The 20,773-nt window shown below is 35.8% G+C and overlaps 1 protein-coding gene across 4 annotated transcripts in view; it reads right to left on the bottom strand.

Annotated features, from left to right (window-relative positions):
* The window catches only part of Immp2l (inner mitochondrial membrane peptidase subunit 2), an 854,797-nt gene that overhangs the window by 212,320 nt on the left and 621,704 nt on the right, over positions 1-20,773 (bottom strand). For all 4 annotated transcript variants that reach the window (XM_036206171.1, XM_036206173.1, XM_036206174.1 and 1 more), the window contains exon 6: positions 8,142-8,244. In XM_036206171.1, the coding sequence (XP_036062064.1) occupies positions 8,142-8,244 (103 nt within the window). The remainder of the gene's footprint in view (positions 1-8,141; positions 8,245-20,773) is intronic.

Below are 20,773 nucleotides of genomic sequence, written 5' to 3'. Positions count from 1 at the left end.
ACTAACTAAATACCCAGTTAGATAAGACTCTTCAGTCTTCAATCTTAACTCCCAGGACATTCAGCAGCTGCCTCTCCTCTTAGGGCCTTTTCATTCTCCATTCTCTATGTCGACTCAGTTATACAGACACCAATTATATCTTAAAAATCTGACAACGGCACAAATCCCACATTTTCACAAAATTCTAAGCACTTATAAAAATACTAAATTAATAACCCTGCATCTTTTTCACTGAATCTTGACTCTTGACCCACTGTCTTTAAATAGACAGTCCTCATAAAAAGAAACATGCTTAATCCCATAACAAAACAATCCGAAGGAGCACTGTCTGCCACAGTGGTGAAGTCTAATAACAATTCTGCAGACATTCTCCTATCTGAAAATGAAATCATGTGGAAAATTATTTCTGTGATAGTAGGATAATTAAGATAAATCATAAAATTTGATTCATTAGAAACAGAAGCCTAGATTGCTCTTATTCTTGGGGGAGGGACACTATTTCAGTTCTGTATTGTGTGTTTATGCTCTCATGAAAAGCCATTTTTTATGTTGTAAATATATAGACAAAAATATCTAACCAATACTGAAGCAAATCCTGAGGGATGCTCTGTTTCTTGTTGCGACATGGGGATTACTTGATTTTGAACACTACTCCAGAGGTGGCCTATCTTCTGAGACTTAGCTATGTTTGTTCATACAGATATTTTCATTATAATGACATCTCCTTTAATTGATTTTTATGTTTTTATGAAATGCATGCCTGTGAGTACATCAGTCCAGTAAAAAGTACCTCTAAAAAATACATGGGGTTGCTAGATTCCAATCTTGAAAGGGGATTATGGGAAGAATGACATGGAAATCACCGGGGTGGGGCTTATGATGTCAAGTTATCACCATTTATTCTACAAATACAGAATATATTTTTATTGCAAACAAAAGTTTTTAGTAAACAAGCATGTATTATAAAACAAGAACAAAATACAGCCAACTAAAGTATAAGTGACATTCTTCAGATGTGTGAATAGAACACTTTACATGGATCCTGTTAACACATTCTAATGATCTTTTCTTTATTTAAAAATCTCTTATTGTAAATATAAGCTACTCTAAGAGCTTTAGAGAAGTTACATAAGAAAAATGTGACACTTCAGTGATCATAAATTGTCAATTTATTCTTCTAAGTAAGTCCACAAAATTATTCTGTATTGTATAAGCAAAATATTAAGCACTCTAGGCATAAACCACTTCATTCACAAAACATAGAACACCCTCAGTGCCTTATGCAATGCAAGATTCTACCAAATAGTTAACATTTGTACTGATTTCAGAATAGTGCATCCAATCAAATTCTTGTAGGAGATTTCACAGGTTGTTACAGGGTTATTGTAAATAAATGCAATGTTTTTCTGAGATGCATGTCCTGCCCCCAAGCTGGACTACTTGTCACAACAGTTACTGTCTGATTGTACCTGTGATCCCATCTTTCCTTAAAGGCAGGATATGCCTTGGCAACTGAGGTATCTGCTGCCTTTTTCCCTGCTCCTTTGCACCTGAGTTCTACTTACACTAGGTGACAGTGACGGAAGACAAATCAGCACGTTCCCTGTTGGCCGTGATGAGAATTGCTGCTGTTAAAAGTCTCTGAAGGTTCTAAAGATTTTTCCAAACTGCATCCCAATTCCTTCTTTGACATAGTGTCTCCATAGTAACAAAACTCCTTTCCCTCTATCCTCACTCCGACTCCTAGATATTGTTCCAGCTGCCTTGCTCACATAGTCTACTTTTATAAATAAAAATTACATAACATGGGGAAATTTGAAAACAGGTATATCCTGCTAACTTGCAAGAATGTCCACTTCCCACATGTTACCTACAGCCTCTCCCTACTGTGTAAAACTTGCTTCTCTTGATCTACTCTACTGAGAGACTCCACAGGTTAAAAAGAACAGTTACAAACAGAAGATGCTAAACAATGTATCCCGATGGCATAAGTGAAAGGCTTTACATAATATGGGAACATCAACTTTATTTTTCTTCTACTTTCTAAATTGAAAAACTTCTTTGAATTTCTGTGACTTTACAAGGAATTTCAATTGTCATTTGCCTTACTTTCTTATATATCATCTTTCTTGTACTATCAGGCATTTTTTTTTAATCATTAGTATTTCTAGTGTTCACTTACGGCTAAAATTATCGTCACCTATTAGGCATAGTTTCTTCAAAAATGTTCTAGGGGAACCAGTGCTTTGTTTAATTATGTAGCAATGAAATAAGAGTTTTGATTGGCTCTTTTCCAAATGACTTGGAACAGAACAGAATTCATATTCCACATAAGTTGTAGTTTCCTTTCTCAGGTAGAGATACTCTATCATAATAATTTCTGCATTGAAATTGTTCCATTCTGCTTCATGGTCTCTACACAGAAATTGTTCACAAGGTAACACTGTGATCACAAACCTAAAAATTAAACTACATTTATACATATTAGAAAGAACACCTTGGCTTTGAAATGTTTAAAATCAAAGTTTTTTCTAACATCTTTTGATCAATATAGTCCAAACAAATTATTTATTTTAGATACTAAACTACTCAGTTTTGAATTCTCTGTAAGTGTTGGAATTTCTATTATGACATATTTCCTTACGAAAAATCACCATGCAGCACAAAATGAAACTATCTCAGAGACTCATGACTTACAGCAAGATAAAAACGTTAGAAAAACTTCAAAGATAGAAAATGCATAAGCCAAATGGAGGCCATCAAAAGAGTCAGAGCTATGTTTTCACTGAAAGGAATGAATACTTATGAGAACCATTCCAACATGAGCACTGAAATGCACATTTATAATAAATGGAAAAGAGAAGTCCGCCACGTATTTTAATTGATGGAAGAGTTTGCTATCCAGAAGTAGTTAAAAATTGCTCCTTGAAAGTTCACAGCTGTGAAGCACACGTCCACATCATAATGGCACATTGCCTTTCATGTGCCCCACTACTAGTCAGCAGAGCACAAATCAACACCTGTAGTGAACAGTTATTTCTGGGTGCTGATAGAAGGACATAGCTGTTTTAGAACATGTATTAATGCCATCTAACAGGAGTGGTGGCCAAGGGAAACATCCTAATTTCACTGCTAGAGATACTATGAGAAATGCTTAGAAAATATTCCAAGTAATCATAAACCTACATCTGATATCTTTTTTACATAATTAGATAAAATCAAGTAGTCATATACTCTGAATTTTTCCAATTATAATTTTAAAAGAAACTTATGAAAGTTATGTCTCACACTAGGAATCCAAGCTGCAGCAATAAATTGGAGTCCATATGTAAGAAGATATTTTCTATTATTGAGTAAATTATCCCACAGGTTTAGCATAAAGGTATTTCATAGTGATACTGTTAACCATAATCAAAAGTTTTCACACCCAAGCACATCTGATATTTTTCCATCTGGTCATAGCATTGTAAAGCATTTTTATGGAACAAAGAGATAGATTACATCTTACATGTAATTTACATTCAATCATCTTTAAACTAGCTTTGAAACAAATATATGTTTATAATTATAGAGGTTGTAAAAATTTTTCAACAACATTAAAATGTGGGCAATTACAATGGTATGAAAAGAATCAAACATTGGCCTAACACTGGAGACACTCTAATGCTGTATAATCACTTCCTTGTGTTTATATACCCACTCAATATTATCAATACTGAGTGTATCATTAAAATAGTTTATAAGCATACTTTCATGAACATAAAATTTACCCTGTGGCTAAATCATGTCATTTAATTATAGTTCTATGTTAATTTGATCAGGCTGCTTATTAACATTTTAATTTTGTGTGAATATGCTCATTTTATCAATCACTTATTTACAATTGATTTAGAGAAGGGGTCTTTTCATTTAATCACATGGAAATATAAATTTGTTCAGTTGGGGAACTGAGAGTTCATAACCCACACTGCCTCCTCTTGTTTGATTTTGTGACCTGTGTTGGTATAAGAGTGCCCAGTTTCTTTCAATGATGTCTTCCTCAAGAAACTGAAGGAGGATGTTGGACCAGAAGTTACTATGATTTCTCTTCCTGTTGTGAATTTCTTTATTGTTGCAGCTTATTGTTTATATATTTACATTAAGAAGTCATTATTAACATTTCACTCATAATATCAGTGAGTTCTACATGGTTTCAGCAAAATCAATTAAAGAAGCAAATGACAGTAATAAGAAGTACACAGGAAGTAATAAAACAGCAAAACTCAAAAATATCAAGAGACTTCTGCTTTCTTGAGTCTTCTTTGGTAGATTATAGCTGAATGTGTACTTGAGCATAGGAACACAGGGGGAACTTTAAATTGGTACAACTGGAATCTAGTTATAGTCAGCTAACTGTACCTCCTGTAATTGATTACCTATTGACTACAAAGGAATCAAACCAAGCACAATCTGTAACAAGACTAATTACTATCCAAAGACATGAAGTATGTGAGAAGCAGTGACAGGTACTGTGAAGTTGAGTGGAAGCTAAATACAGATGAAAAGTTTCAGTTGATTCTACACACAAGGGAAGCATCCCAGACAACCCTGACTCCGCCAGGTAAGCTGTCAATGTCAAGGAAAGTACATTACCTAATTCAATGGGAGAAATGAATAAAGCATGCATATGGAAACATGAAGTTCACTCACCCTCTCTGTATAATCTTTAAATACACTAATAGGTAAGCAAACCTCTCCAGTGAGAATTTTAACAGAAAATGTAATTCTCAAGACTATCTTTTTAAAAGTATAATGCTAAGATTTAAGATCAGCATTTAATGTTTAGAATTTAAAAAGTTAAAATGATTAACAGATGAATCATATAGTCAATGGTTAGTAGAAAAGCATTCAGAAATCTCTACACTCAGGCCAGGTGTGGTGTGTGCACCTGGAATTCCAGCCTGGGATACACAAATATACTCAGTCTGAACAGAGCAGCCAAATAATCAAATAAAACAAATCTATACTCAAACATCATAGCTTAGACCTATAAGGATTTTATGGAATTTATTTAACTGTTTTGTGCTTTCTTGTTTTGCTTTGTTTGGGGAACTCACTAAGAAGAAGTTTTCCCAATGGAGGATGCTATTGGAGCAGAATCAAAGAGCACATTCTAAAAGCAAAAACAAGCTATGAAAACACAAATATATTAGTGTATGATGTGAGGAATTTTATTTAAACTCTAGAAGAGGTATTTCACTTATTTTGGGGAAAGAGAAATAGTATTAGTTCCCTGAATGAAAATTAACAGCTTTGTTTAACCCATAAATCAAAAGTAGGTTTACATAAATATGTTCTATCCATAAATAGGGTGGAATAACTAGATTTCAAAATAATTTTGTTTTTACTTAAATTATTAATTCTATTATAATTAACAAATAGATTTCACCTAAAATATTGGTATAACCCAAATGGCATTGAGAGATACATACATGTTTGTCAAGGTTTTATGTGATGTGGTTTCCTATTGTAATAAACCCAGTGAGATTATCTTCACATGTAGTTCTTATTCTCTTCCATTGTAAAAAGAGGACACATCCACATCTGATATTCTTTTGTGGGTGTCTTTATAGTCACAGTTCAGTGATTCAAAGCACAGTTATTAAGTGTAAGGCAGAGAAAGGAACCACAAGAGCTGTACAATCATGGGGCACACTGCAGACACTATGGAATTTCCAGCACCCAACTCACAATTTTATTATTGTCTTTTCCGTTTTAAAAATTTGTGTGTATATGCGCAATCATGTGTGCATACCTGTTAATATATGTATGCCTTGGTCTGTGCGTGTGTATATGGGTCCAGTGTCTTCTTCAAGCCCTGTACAACTTACATCTTTGAGCCAGAGTCCCTCACTGAACTTGGAGCTCAGCAGTTAGCACAGACTGGCTGGCCAATGAGTCTCACCCTCTTGTGTCCTCCCCTTTTCAGTGCTGGGACCACAGGTACATTCTCCCATGCCTTGCTTCTCATGAGTTCTGGGGATCAAATTCAGGTTCTTGTGCATACAAAACAAGCCTTTGCTCATGAGCCATTCTTCCAGGCCCTCTTTTCTTTCTCCGGGAAGAAAGCACAGAGAAATCAACCGACTGGCAGTCATAATAATTACATTAACAAAATTTCACCAGCTTCAGTCTAATAATGAACCAAATACCAAACCCCTCACACTTTAGGACTTTACTATCAGTACCTTAATAGCTGATAGAAAACAACACAATTAACGCTTCATTTCAAAATCACTACAAGAATGAATTAAAACTCACTAAAGTTAAATAACATTTATTATGGACTTGGCCAATCACATGGCACATGTACTCTTATTGGTCAAAGACATAGCGCTATATTCAAGTGATTTATTTTCTTTCAAGTTGCTACTTGAAAATACTATTGTCCTATATTGCAAGCAGCACACAACATCCCAACATTTCTCATTTTTCTTTCATCTTTGATAGAACTTAGATTAAGTAATATTTTTATATAATTCTATTCAAAGGCAAGTATAGGCCTTAGGATTTTTTTAAAAATCATCCTTAGTATGACTAGAGAAAAAATAAAGAATGCTGTGTTAAAATTTCTCCCATAATTCCACATATTTATTAAAGCCAGCTTTTACACTTTTCACCAAAGTTAAGTCCTTGTGGCAGTGTATTTAGTGGCAATAACACCAATCCTCGCAATATATGGAGGAAACTTTTTTATTAGAGACCAAAGCCTTCAATTTTTTTTATTTTTATTTTTGGTTTTTTAAGACAGGGTTTCTCAGCATAGTTTGGGTGCCTGTTCTGGATCTCGCTCTGTAACCAGGCTGGCCTCAAATTTACAGAGATCCGCCTGGCTCTGCCTCCTGACTGCTGAGATTAAAGGCCACTGCTGCCCAGCTCAACCTTTAAATTTTTGAGAAAATATGAAGACATATTTTTTTTATACAAGCATGTGTAAGGATGCTAAATAGTTGCTTTGTCCTATACATGCATAACAAATATAGCTTTGGGAAAACAAAATGGGCAAAGTTAAGCTTTAAACAGACCAGACAATAGAAAAATCTGCTGCAGTTCCCACTGAGTAAAAAATTCTCCACGTTCATACAGAATTACTGTGAAGACTCATAAAGAGAGAGTTTCTATATGCACTCAAAGTGAAGAAAAACCCAAAAAATATCAGTGCAGTCATATTCTATGGATAAGCATGGAGTAGAGTGTGTCTGTGTTTCTGCTATAAGTTAAATGCTAACAAAATGTCACTTATGAACAGTACCAGAATGTGCCACCCCCAAACATGCCACTCTGACACAGGATTACTTTGAGCTAAGGGTACTTGAAAAACAACAGACATGAGGTGGGCACATGAATCTCCTCTGTTCTTCTTGAAAGTAGGAGATTAAAACTCCCAGGCGAGAGCTGTCCTCCCTCTAGTTGAAGACAAGAAACGTTCTTCAATGAAGAGTCATAGCGGAGAAAGCTTGACATGTTCAAATACTTTCTATCTTCCTTTAGCCTCTCCACATAATTTAGTTACTTGTTGAAAATTACCTGTCTTTGTTCAACCTAATACAAGGGTAGGTGACTTTCACCATTTTTAAAGGCCTTTGGTTCATTATGAGGGTGTTTGTGACATCTAAAACATATTAAGTGTGTATATACCATCCTCCTGATAATCCGTTTTACATCAGTTTCATTGTGAGACTGGGATGGGACCACAAAAGAGGAGCAAGGAAACCCACTGCTCCCACATTAACTACTATGATTTCTACCACTGTTGGACTGAATAAAAGGTTTAGAAAAATTGTTGCCCATATGTCTTCTTACATATTTTATTGGTTAAACATTAACTGAAAACATAGGCAGAATTTTGTAAGGGAATGAAGATCTTCCAATTGGAAAGTCAGTTGTGAAACACACACACACACACACACACACACACACACACACACACACACACATATACACACCCACTTTGATAGCCTAAAGGAATTTTCCCAACATAAAGTGTTCCATTAAAGTCTCTGATCACACTTGGCTGAAAGAGCAGAGCAAATTATCAGGATACATGTGCTTTCCGCCTTTGAAATGCAACTTTATCAGAAACAAGGTACAAGTTGACTCACCGGTCCAAAAGAATTACTATCAAAACTGTGTCCATGATGATCACCTTCAACCCATATGTGACCACGGGGGACTTTGACCAACCGGTTTTTGTGTCCAATGGTTCTGAAAAATAAAATAGTGAGACCAATGACATAAGAGTAGGAAGAGGACTTTACAACTCAGATACAGAATCAGGAAGGACAGTACACCTTAGAAAGACAAGAGTGGCTAACCCAGAAATTACACCAGGGGTTCCCCTAAATAAGATATGGTTCAGTCTCTAAACCGTCCATGCGAACCACGCATTACAAGTGTAGCTTTGGGAAAACAAAATGGACAAAGTTAAGGTTTTAACCAGAACAGACAATCGAGAAATCAGCTGTAGATTCATTCTATTAACTAAGGAATTCTTCACTTAAATAATGAGTTAGTGTATAGATTCACAAATAGATAGTTTCCATATGTATCCAAAGTGAAGAAGATCAATAAAATAACTATAGTCACATATTCTATGGATAAGCACAGTTCTTCTTTCATATAAAAAAAAACCTGCTAAAAGAAAAAGCACAAATGTCAAATATAGTTTATTACATTACTTAATTTAATTCACAATATCTATCATAAATACTTAATTTGAACATACCTCAATGAAATTAAAATCTATTTGTCTTCTTACATTTGCATTTATGCTTAACTGCTTCAATTCACTCATGGAAATTAAGATTCAAAACTGGGGGCTGGAGGGATGGCTCAGAGGTTTAAGATGATGACAGAAGTTCAATTCCCAACACCTACACTGTGACACAAAACGTCAGTTCCAGAGGATCTGACACTTCCTCTGGCCTCCAGGTGCACCAGGCACACAGGGTGATGTACAGGCATACATGAAGACAAAACATGAGTACACATAAGAAAAAAAAATTTAAAGACTCAGAAACTCAGCATTAGCAGGAAAGAAAGGAATCTTGATGATTTCTTGGCACAAATAGACTCAGTTTAGTTGAAAACTTTTGATCTGAACTATATTTTTTCTTAAAAAGAAACTTTGAACAATTCTGAAGAGGAAGTATCAGTGATAGATGACATACAGCAGATATTCACATTCTTCACACAGGAAAGGAAGGGGGTTGGGACATGCTCTCTCATATTATCAGGGGCTGTGGGAAACATTCAAACTTTGTTTCCTTTTCTCTTTTGGATCGACTTTGACAATGTTTTAGTTCATGCCTGTTGGCCTTCTACTTGTAAAACTCAGTTGCTACGAAATATTAGAAATATGGACAAATGTTTGTTATAAAGGGTGCTCAACCCACACTTTTTATAGCTCCCACTCCCAAAATGTAACTTACCCAAATCACTAGTAACACAGTGTTGGTAAATAAATTATGAAACACCTAACTAAATAAAAGATAGAATTAAAATAAAATTTGATTTAAACTTCATAGAAACAATTCTTTTGGGAGCAGATAACTTTATATTTCCTTTACTTCCTAAAGCCCTGGAAAACACTAACTTAAACAAGCTTCTCAATAAAGGTTTGATGCATGAATGAGTAGATTAGTGAATGAAGACCACCCTGAAAGCCAAAGCATTCAGAAACCGAGGTCAGCAGACTGCTCTTTGATATGGAGTCTCTCTGAGGCTATACTGTTAGTTAGCAAGCTGTGTGTGTGCACAGAAGAATTCGTTAAAAGGGGAAAGTACACACAAATTGGTGCTCTAGAAATTGAAACTATTCATTATCTTGGATGGTTTTTAATTTTCAAGATAATTTCAGTGTTGAATTGCTTTCTTTAGATCAGTAAGTCATCCATGCAAGGAAGCAGTAGTATGGCCATTAGAACCCCACAGTAAGTTAATGGCTGCTGTTTGTTTTTAATTACTATAGGGAAGGAGGTTTTCAGCTTTTTAGAGAAAAGCATAAACAAACTTAACACTTCTTACCCTCATACACTTTGCAATAGAAGTGTTCTTCAATTAAAGTCATTCCATTAGTTCTTGACATCACTACTGCATGAGCTAATATAATAACCAATACCCACATCGAATGTTAGTGATCATGAGAAGGTCTTATAGTTAGCTGCTATAAAGGTATTATCTCCTAATATATGCAAACATTTGTTCACCTTATTAAGCTGAACGTTTTGAATGAATAACAGCTGAAATTTGCTTTTTCTTCAAATAATCATTTAACAATCACAGGAGTTTATGTATATGAGAAAACACACTATATAGTATATTGGGTTAATAATTACCCAAGGTTTCAGACATTCACTATAGGACTTGGGGTGTATTACCCAAGGATGAGTGGTGTGTGTATACGCTCATAACATTCTGAGTTATCTCACTGGGGCAAAGAATTGAAGGATCCTCTGAATTAAATAACCTTATAACTGATGTATGAATGGCCTAGATTACACCTTCCTGTTCCATCTACACATCTTAACTTACTTTTTTTGGTGTTAGGAAAGTTCCTAGGGAAAGAACCAAAATGATTCTCAAGTCTTGCAGGACCTTCAGTTGTTTGGTTGTTACTACCTACTGGGTAGAGAAGGATTCCAAGGATACCCAGAGGCTTGATAAACTAGGACACAATTTGTCAAGTTTTGGAAGGGAATGGGCTTATTACAATAATTATCATAAAGCCTTCTGACATTCATCATATAAAGAAGAGCCATGGGTATGAAGGTGTAGTGGGTAGCCATCCCAGCATTGGCCTGGAAGTTCCAACCCCCACTGAGGCTTTGGTAATGGTCACGCCCACAAGGCGGGGCAGAGGAGGAAGCGGAAGACGAAGGATCGGGAAGAACTCACTCTCTTGGTTCCGGGACGCGGGACGCTAGAGGTGGACCGAGCAGAGTTCTCCAGAGAACGCTGCCGAACTACCCTATACCTTTGCCAGACTCTGCGACCTACCCCTTCATTTGTAAGTTACCCCACAAAATAAACCTCCCTTTTAACTACGTGGAGTGGCCTTAATAATTTCACCAATATGAAGGAGCTTTGAGACCCAAACACATAGACTATTAGTTGTGTGTGTGTGTGTGTGTGTTCAAGACAAAATTATATCAACAATTAAATAGTAGGGCAAACATACTATTCTAGAAGCTAGAATGATATAAAAGTCAGACTGAAGTTTAGATGCTATAAGATGATACTTGTGACAGAAAATTACAGTACCATCAAAGTACCAGTGAAGGCAACAGGTTTCCTTGTGGTGACCATCTTATATAAGGAACTTAAGTACTTTCTTTATTCCCTCATTTCCGAGCCATTTACAATGCTTTATTTTTCTTTTTTATGCATATTAGTGTTGGACTTGGGTTCAAGGAGTCATTTATTTACTGTATATCTATCCCTGTTAGAATGTGACCTATGGAAATGTGCATCTATTGTAAAATGTCCCTAGAGCACAAAACATTCAACAAATATTTGTTAAATACATGGCAAATGACTGTAGAACTGATGAAAAATGATGCCACAAAGGCAGAATAATACTATGGAAAGCACACTGATTCTAGCACAGGCTAAAGAAATTTCAACCTTAATTCTATGATGCACAAGTAAGCTTGTAAATTACAATTAGTTGTCACCTTTACAACAGGATGAGTAGCATCCACCTTAACTAGGTTCAGCTGAAGATTAGAAAAGAACTGTAAACACTCGGAGGGCAATTTGCTCTCCAGTTTAATCTCTGGGGATAGCTTATCTTGATTTGGTTTATTTCTTTGACACTGTCAAGTGCATATGATTTTGAAGAACTTGATAAAACTCAAAGGGGCATTTTCTCATTTACAACACTAGGCAAAAGTGGAGAGAAAGAGAGAGCCTAACTCTACAGTTACTCAATGGATAAGTGAAGCCATATACTGAACACTATATAAATGTCTCATCTTAGACTTGAGGCTCTTCTTAAATAAAGCACTGGATACAGTTCTGATGTAAATTTAGAATCCAGTAAGTGGTAGTGACTATTGCCAGTCTTCCTTGGCCCTTTATTTATCTTCTCTTTTATAATTCAGAATGTGTTGAGGCTCACTGTCAGTTAATATCAGTCTTCAAATTACCAGGGATGTGCCTCAATAATTTTTTCTTGCCATTGTACTGTGCCTGTGACTATTTTTAATGGTACAGTGACTCTTTTTTTCTTTCTTCTTTTTCCCTTCTGGGACACATTAAAAATCATATGGGAAGGGATAATCTATCTGTGTGTACATATTCAAATATGCAGAGAGTAACAGAGAGGGACATCTATCTATATGTGGCTTCATCTACCAGTCTCTTGCATATTTCAATGTTTCTAGGCTGATAGTGGCTTATGCTGATAATGCTCTGGGCTGGGGGAAATATTGTAAGTAGAGAACTCTGGTAACCCTGCTGTATGGATGGGATGTATTCTGTATCTTGATCTCTTAGAGGACACCCAACTTTTAAAACAGTAACCAAAGTGGCTTAAAAATATGATGGTAAATTACTGGCCTTCCTCCTTTTAGGGCTGCCAAGGAAATACAATACTGCTAATAAAATTTCTATAGAGAAGGATTTTTAAATAGCTTTTTGCTTCTGAATTTATATAAAAGACAAGATAATCCTTTAGCTGATTTAGCAGGTAAGTGAGGTGTCAGCCCACAAGGTTACATGCATCTATAGCTTGCAAATAATTCTGGTTTTGACAGTCAAAAATGAGTTCTATATGGTACTTTAACTACCTGTCTAAAAGCAGACATTTTTAGTACTAGCTTTACCAAGACAAGTTACCTAGGCTTTATAAATGGAATAAAGAATGATGGTCTCCAATTGGATTTGACCTTGAAAACAATGTGTTTATGTCTCTAGATCTTTTAAGTATCATCAGTTGAATACAAAAGTATTGTCCATGTAATTCTTAGAACTATAAAAAGATAAGTGCTAATTAAATGTTTCTCTGTGTCTTTCTCTCATACATATGTGCTCTCTCGCCATCTCTTGGTAATTTGTATTAATAATTCATGGTTCATTAGGGATATCATTTTTAAGCCATTCTATTGGACTTTCTACATGTACAAAGCAGTGATGGCCTGTGAGGCTGACTGCTCACTGAATCCCAGACTCCTGAGTTTCTGTTCTCTTCAGGGAAGCCAGTGATCAGCAATCCCCCATGGCCTCTGCTGCAGTTCCTGCCTTGAACCCCACCACCAACTCTGCCTCTACTCCTGTCCCCCATTCTCACCCCACCCCAGCTTTCCTCAATTATGGGCTGTCCGCTGGAAGTATAACAGGAAATAATCCTTTCCTCCCCAGGTTGTTTTGCATCACTGTTGCATAACAGCAACAGAAAAGCAGACTAATACAGAAAGTAGGAACAGGAATGTATTCACACGGAAATATATTTTGACTTTTCTAGGTAAAGAATCTAGGAGTGAACTTGGCATAATAAAAAATAATGTTTGATTTAAAAAAAAGAATTATATTAGTTTATACTATTGACATGTAAAAGGAAATAAGTGGTTTCCATAAAATTTTGATAAGATTTTTTTTAATTTACTAAATGGAAAATAGAGATATTTAAAGGATACAGGAATTAACAAAAACAAGACACAATCTAGATATTATCAGTAGTCATAATAAAGTGAGCTGATATAATCGAAAGAGAAATATTTAATTGAAAAAAGCTAGCTTATAGAATATAGAATTTTATAACTTGTACAACCACCATGGAAATCAATATGGTGATTCTTTAGAAAATTGGTAATTGATCTACCACAAGACCCACCTATCCCATTCTTGGGCATATACCCAAAGAATGAACCATCCTACCACAAGGACATTTGCCATTCATAATGGCTTTATTCATAAAAGCCAGAAACTGGAAACAACCAAGATGTCCCTCAACTGAAGAACAGATGAAGAAAATGTGAAACATTTATATAGTGGAGTATTACTCAGAAAATAAAAAAAAATGACATCATGAAACCTGTGGACAAATGGATGGAACTAGAAAAAGAATCATCCTGATTGAGGTAACCCTGATCTAGAAAGACAAAGATGGTATGTACTTAAAGTGGATATTAGCTGTTAAATAAATAATAATCATGCTACAACCTACAGACCTAGGGAGGATAAATAACAAGGGAGGCACTAGGGGAACACATGGATCTCCCAAGGAAGGGGAAATACAATAGATTTTGTGAGTGGACTGAGGCAGGTGCAGATGGGAATAGGAATCAGGTGTGAGGAGAGGGGTGGAAGGAGAGAGTATGGGGAGAAACAGCTGTAATGGAGGGCATTTGGGGCTGATGTGGAAACCTAGTGCAGTAGAAACTCCCAGGGTTTTATGAGAGTGACCCTAGTGAGGACTCCTAGTATTAGGTGATTGGAGCCTAAACCAGGAATCTTCTGTAATCAGGTAACTTCCAGTGGTGGAACAGGGATACCAAACCAGCCATAAAACCTTCAACCAACAGTCTGTCCTGCCTGTGAGATATGCTGGGGCAATGATGCACAGAATTTTTTGGAGTGGCCAACCAATGACTGGTCTAATTTGAGGTCCATGCCAAGAGAGGGATCCCATGCCTGACACCACCTGGATGACCAAAAACCATAGGCTGGATATCCCAGAGACCTAAGCTAGAACCAAATATAACCAGAAAAAAAAAAAAAAAAAGAAATCAATGAAATGATTCCTAATGATGTTCTGCTATATTCATTGATAGGTGCCTAGTCTAGTTGTCGTGAGAGATGCTTTCTCTGGCAGCCAATGAGAGCAGATACAGAGAACCACAGCCAAACATTTGCCAGAGAAAGACTGCCCAGATTGGAGGCCCCAATCGGGTACCTTCCCTCCAATCTCTGGAACCCTACAGAAGAGGGAGAGTAGGAATTGTGGGAGCCAGAGGGGATGAAGACACCTGGAGAGCATGGTCCAGGGAATCAACTAAGCAGTGTTCATGGGGGCTCATAGAGACCTGCATGGGTCAGTACTAGGTCCTTTACATATATGTTATGGTTGTTGACTAGGTATTTTGGGGGAACTCCTGACAGTGGGAGAGGGGTGTCTCTGACTCTCTTGCCTGCTCTTGGGACTCTTTTCCTCCTACTGGGTTGCCTTGTCCAGCCTACATGTGGGAGTTTGTGCCCAGTCTTATTGTATCTTGTTGTGCCCATGTTTGGTTCATATCCATGGGAGGCCTGCTCTTTTCTGGGGGAGATGGAGGAGGCATGTGGGGGTGGGGGAGTGGATCTAAGGAAGAAGGGAGACCAGGAGGAGTAGAGTGAGGAGAAGCTGTAGTCAGGATGCATTGTGTGACAGAATAATAAATAAAAATTTACAAAAAGAATAAACAATTGCATGTTGTTTTATGTACATGCTGCTTATGAGAGAAATAAATAAAAAGGAGAGAAATTTTGATGATAATAATAACAATAGTATAACATTAAGTCAGGAAATAGTAGCTATATTAATATCAGACCAAATGAGATCATCTCCAAGATAGGACCTTAGTTTCAATCGGCTATAAGCACAAAAGCTTATGAGTGTCTATTTTATCCTACAAAGGAGTCTGAAGGAGGGAAAGGAGCGTAAAAGCCTTTGATGGATCTGGTTAAATTTTGATTCTTAAGATATATGATCAGAGGGTTCCAAAATTCCCAAGAACATGTTGGCTATCACAACATGGGAAACTATTTTAACACTCTGAATACTTATTCTCAACCCTAACCCTAAATTCTGCCTATTGTCTGCTTTGTGGAAAAAAAGGTGATGCAGTAAGATGCACATGCCTTCCCTTGCCACATGCATCAAATTAGAAGTGACACACAAATGAATAGATTGTGAATTTAGGTAAATAAGGCAATGACAGTCCTGGGAAGTTCGGTTGCCTATGGCTAAAGGTGATTTCATTTCTTTGGATCACAACTCTAAATACCTTAGAAATGATCTAATAATTCTCTTTTATACAGATAAAGATGTGGAGGTCAGAGACTTTAGGTGGTATCATCTAGATCATTAGTAGTCAGGCTACTACATGATTTCCCATCCACTGCAGTGTGGCTCATGACCATTCAAGATTTAAAGAAGAGGTCTTAACATCTATTCACTAGAAGAAAAGAGAAATACTATTTTCTTCACAGACTCTAGGCTGTTGCTAGGTGATTAGAGTGAACTCATATATCTTTACCATAAAGTTGCAGAATTAATTTTTCAAATGTAACAGGGATGCTTTAGTGTAGCTAAAAAAATTTTAATAATGAAGATCCTTGATACATTTTTTCTAAATTTAGATTATTGAAACATAAGTAGGGCAATTAAATAACACACATAATTTTCTTTAATAGAGAGAATATTTTGTCATGTTAATCACACATTTAAGAAGTATCTGTGGCTGTCCATGAAAATGATTGCAAATTATTAGTACCAGATTCCGTATAGGCCATTAGGTTGTTGATAAAACCTGAACGTGGACATTACTGAAATACTCGGTGTGTTCATTTTCTGTAGGGTATGAGTCAATATTTACTATATGGAACTACATAGACAATGTAAATGATGACACAAAGAAGACCATAACCTAGTCCTTTTTACCGATGATAAACCACATCAAAAAATTTAAGCAAGGGGTTGGAGAGATGGCTCAGTGGTCACAAGCAGTGTCAAGGTCTGATTCCCAGTACTCACATGGAGTTCACAACCATCTCAAGTTCCAACCAGGTCAAGTTCCAGTGAGTCCAGTGCTCTCTCTGGCCTCTGTAAGCACTAGATACAAGTGGTACACATATGTATATATAGGGAAATCATATCACATAGTATACAAATAAACAATTCTTAAAAAATAAAGCAAAAGATAGAAAATGATCAGTGGAATATGCACAGAGACAGACTAAAGCACCATAGCAAAATTCAATAAATTAGAAATGTTTACAAAATCGATTTATAGAAGAATTAATCAATAAATGATTAAACAATGGTAACTGAACAAATATTTAAAGGATGATAGTGTTTTAGACTATCATAAAAAGGAAGTACATTATGGATATTTGAATCAAGATATGAATAGCTGATTCATGTGAACAAATAAAAAGGTAGTATAAATTCAAATCTTATTTGTGAAAAGTTTTTTTTAATTATGAAGTATTTCAAGGAATGGCATAAAAAATTCAAGTGTTTTGTAAATCACTTTCCAGTAAAAACAATGTAGAAAAACTTAAATAAAATCAAAGTCTAATTTTGAAGACATCATTGATTTTTTTCTCTTAAATATTTTACTTAAATATGTTATTATGTCCAATATTAACTTACCTAGAAACGTACTGAGTTAAATTTTTACAGAGGTCAAAGTATTATGATTAAAATTTCAGGCATCACATAAACTGGCAGAATATAGAAAAGATCATACTACATATTCAAAACTGCATCTAACTTTTATATATTCAAATTTTGTTTCTGCTAAAATGATGACTGGAGCTATAAAATGTCATAGGTGCAAACAGCACCACCAGTTGACTTACTGGTCAGCTGAACTTAACAGGAAATAGCAACAGTAACTCACCTTACTATTCCATGCACAGCTTCCCAGAAAGCAAACTTAAATAAAACAGCAAGCATGTAACACACAGTTTTATTTTTCAAAATAAAGTTAATATTTGTTAAAAACTGGATTCTGCATTTGTTCCCAGCATCCTCTCCAGAAGTCATTTCCCAGAAGTCTTCAAGCTGTTTATTACTCCATTTGTTGATCATTTCAACATGCTAGTTATAAATGTGGGAAGGACACATTTCAAAGCTTTTGTTGTAAGACCCAACAATGTTTATATATTTGAGGAACTATGAACAGTATTCCATCTTTTGCTTCATCTATATTAAACAACTGTAAGGTTTTTTTATATAATAAAAGGAATGCATGCCATTTTATTTCCTATAAATTTAACAAGATCTCATTGCACAGAGACTCAAAAGCTCTCTTCAAGAATCTGACTTTGAATCAGGAAGAGAATTGAGACAGGAAAGAAAAAAGAAGTCTCCAAGCCAGGCAGACCACAACTGAAGTACAGTTCTGGCACCTTCTCAGTGGAGGACCACGGCTTTCAGGCTTTCAGCTTCCTCATTTGTGAAGAAGAAGAATAGGGCAAATCAGTGCCTGTTCCACATATAATGGGATAATGCACACAACCCTTTCAAACTAGTGCTGGTCAGAGGATATACCAATACATGGAAGATAATAGTTTATATCTTATTATCAATTAGGGAATAAGTCCAGGTGTATTTTATCACATACTAATTAGAACAACTGGAAAATTATTCTCTAAATTAAATGAGTTTAACAAATACATATTAAGTGACCATTAGTAAAAAGAACTGTTAGGTTCCATAGATGCAAATGTAAACATGACAAAAGCCTGGTCCAGGCACAATTCATAGATTAAGGAGACAATTAAACAGATGTCACTGGAAATAGTAACAGTCTTAGAGGTGCAGATAGGGAAGGTAGAGGAATGAACAAGAGACATCCATTCACCACTACAAAGATGGCTTCAAAGACAAGGAAAACACTCAGTGCATTGTATTCATATTTTGGAAATTCTGATGCTCCAATGTAATATGCAATAGTATAAAATACCAATATCCACAAACCATCAAGGAAAATATAAACAATTTTGCAATCACTTTAAGAAGTCAGTGTTTTTAAAAATAATAAAGTAGCTAGGGGCTGCAATATCAACTAGGGTAGAAGAAATCCTTTTAAGAGAGAAGAAAAGGCATTTTGTTTGAAAAAAGTACAGAGATAGCCAAGTATTTAAAAATTAGAAGTAATAGGTTAACAGAAGCTATGGGCAGAAACAAATAGAGAGATTTACATTTTATAAATATATGTAAAGTGGTACTCAAATTTACCAGTAGTCAGGAGACAGGAATTACAGCCAATATCAGTAATTCTTTATGGTGTTTAATTGGCTCTACTGCACCAATGGGTTGGAGGAAAAGTGCACCATCTCATATTGTTGGTGAGTATACATGGAAACTAAGAAACTTTTTTGAAAGAAATCTGGCAGTATCTATACAATTAAAAATAATAATTTGCCTTACAATGTAGTAATTCTACTCCTGGAATCAAGTGCCACAAACATAACAATATAAGAACACAGGGACTAGAGAGACGGCTTAAAGGGTAAGAGCACATGGTGCTCTCTCAGAGGACCTGAATTCCCAACACATATATCAGATAACATGATCACGCTTCACTCTAGCTCCATGGGATCCAATGCCCTCCTCTGGCCTCTGTAGCCATGGCAATAGTACACATATGCCAATAGCGCGCGCGCGCACACACACACACACACACACACACACACACACACACACATACAGCGCTCAGGATTACTTGCTGATGGGCCATTTCTCACTTGGCTTTCCCAGATAAGGAATGTAAGCACCACTCTTCCTAGTCTTCCACAGGGACAAAGTGCTTCTCTTCTGGAAGGAACACTCAGGAAGCTTTTGCACTCAAATTCCTGTGTTGACGATGCAATGTGGTGAATTCTCCTATGGCTTAAGATGACTCTCCAATCAAGGTTCAAAAAGTGACTGACTTTCTTATCTCTGTCTTTTGGCAGTATACAGTTGTGTTTTGTTGATAATGTTCTCTGTTAGTGTGACTCCATAATTATGATGGCTATAAAACTATCTGGACTTTGAAATTTAAGGTGATGCAGTATTTTTGGAAACATTTTTTTTAATTGGGTTCTTTATTCACTTCTATCAATTCCCATTTCTATGCAGGACTACATTCCAAGAAACAACTGCAATTTGGTTATATTTGAATTCAGATCTTTCTTTCACTTGAGCAATGTCCAAGAAGAGCAAAACTACCTAATGAGTCAGCAGAGACTTGTTTGTCAATTATCAAGCATTTTTCCAACAAAGTATTCCTTAATGGAAATTTATTTAACACATTCGTTCAAACAATAGGTCCAAACAATTTGGAGGGACAGAACTTAATGACATCTTAGGAAAATGACCACACTCAATTTTATATTTGACAAATGTAGATTATTTTCTATAAATACAAACACAAATAAAATATAAAATTATTTTATGAAGAAACAAATAGGGGAATAATGTTAATTCAAGCCTAAATTGTTTCAGCCAATAGGGATCTACACTGTAAAGCCATATTATAGTGTACAGGTAATGTGTACCTATGTAAGGACAAGAGTACATTGTCAGTCTGAAGACTTCCTTCCTTTTTTGAGGATAACAATATTCCATGGTGGTGGGGCTCCCTATGAATTCTCTGGACTACCAAACATGAATGGGATTAAAGATCAGAGCATTTGAATGCCAAGTGGTTTGCTAGAAACCGAGTTTCCTTACAGCTTCCCAGCAGATTTTATATTTTATGCCTTGCATATCTTCAAATACTCCTACCAATTACTCCTACAAGTAATTGCTGAGCAATTTTCTCCACTGTCAAAAGATGTGTTCTTGAGTACATATTTATATAGGCATAAATAACTATGTGATGGTGAGATTGGAATGTAAGAACTAGCATTTGCTATAGTCAGGCTAGCAAGGTATAAGTAGTAGATTGTATGACATACTATTGTCATTGAAACAGCTAAACTCTGTGAATTTATTACTATTAAGTAAATTCCAGCATCATGGAAAGGTACAAATGTA

Source organism: Onychomys torridus, chromosome 14 (assembly GCF_903995425.1).
Source record: "Onychomys torridus chromosome 14, mOncTor1.1, whole genome shotgun sequence".
NCBI classification, from domain to species: domain Eukaryota; kingdom Metazoa; phylum Chordata; class Mammalia; order Rodentia; family Cricetidae; genus Onychomys; species Onychomys torridus.
Note: the sequence above shows the minus strand (reverse complement) of the source record. Positions and strands in the feature narration are given on the sequence as shown.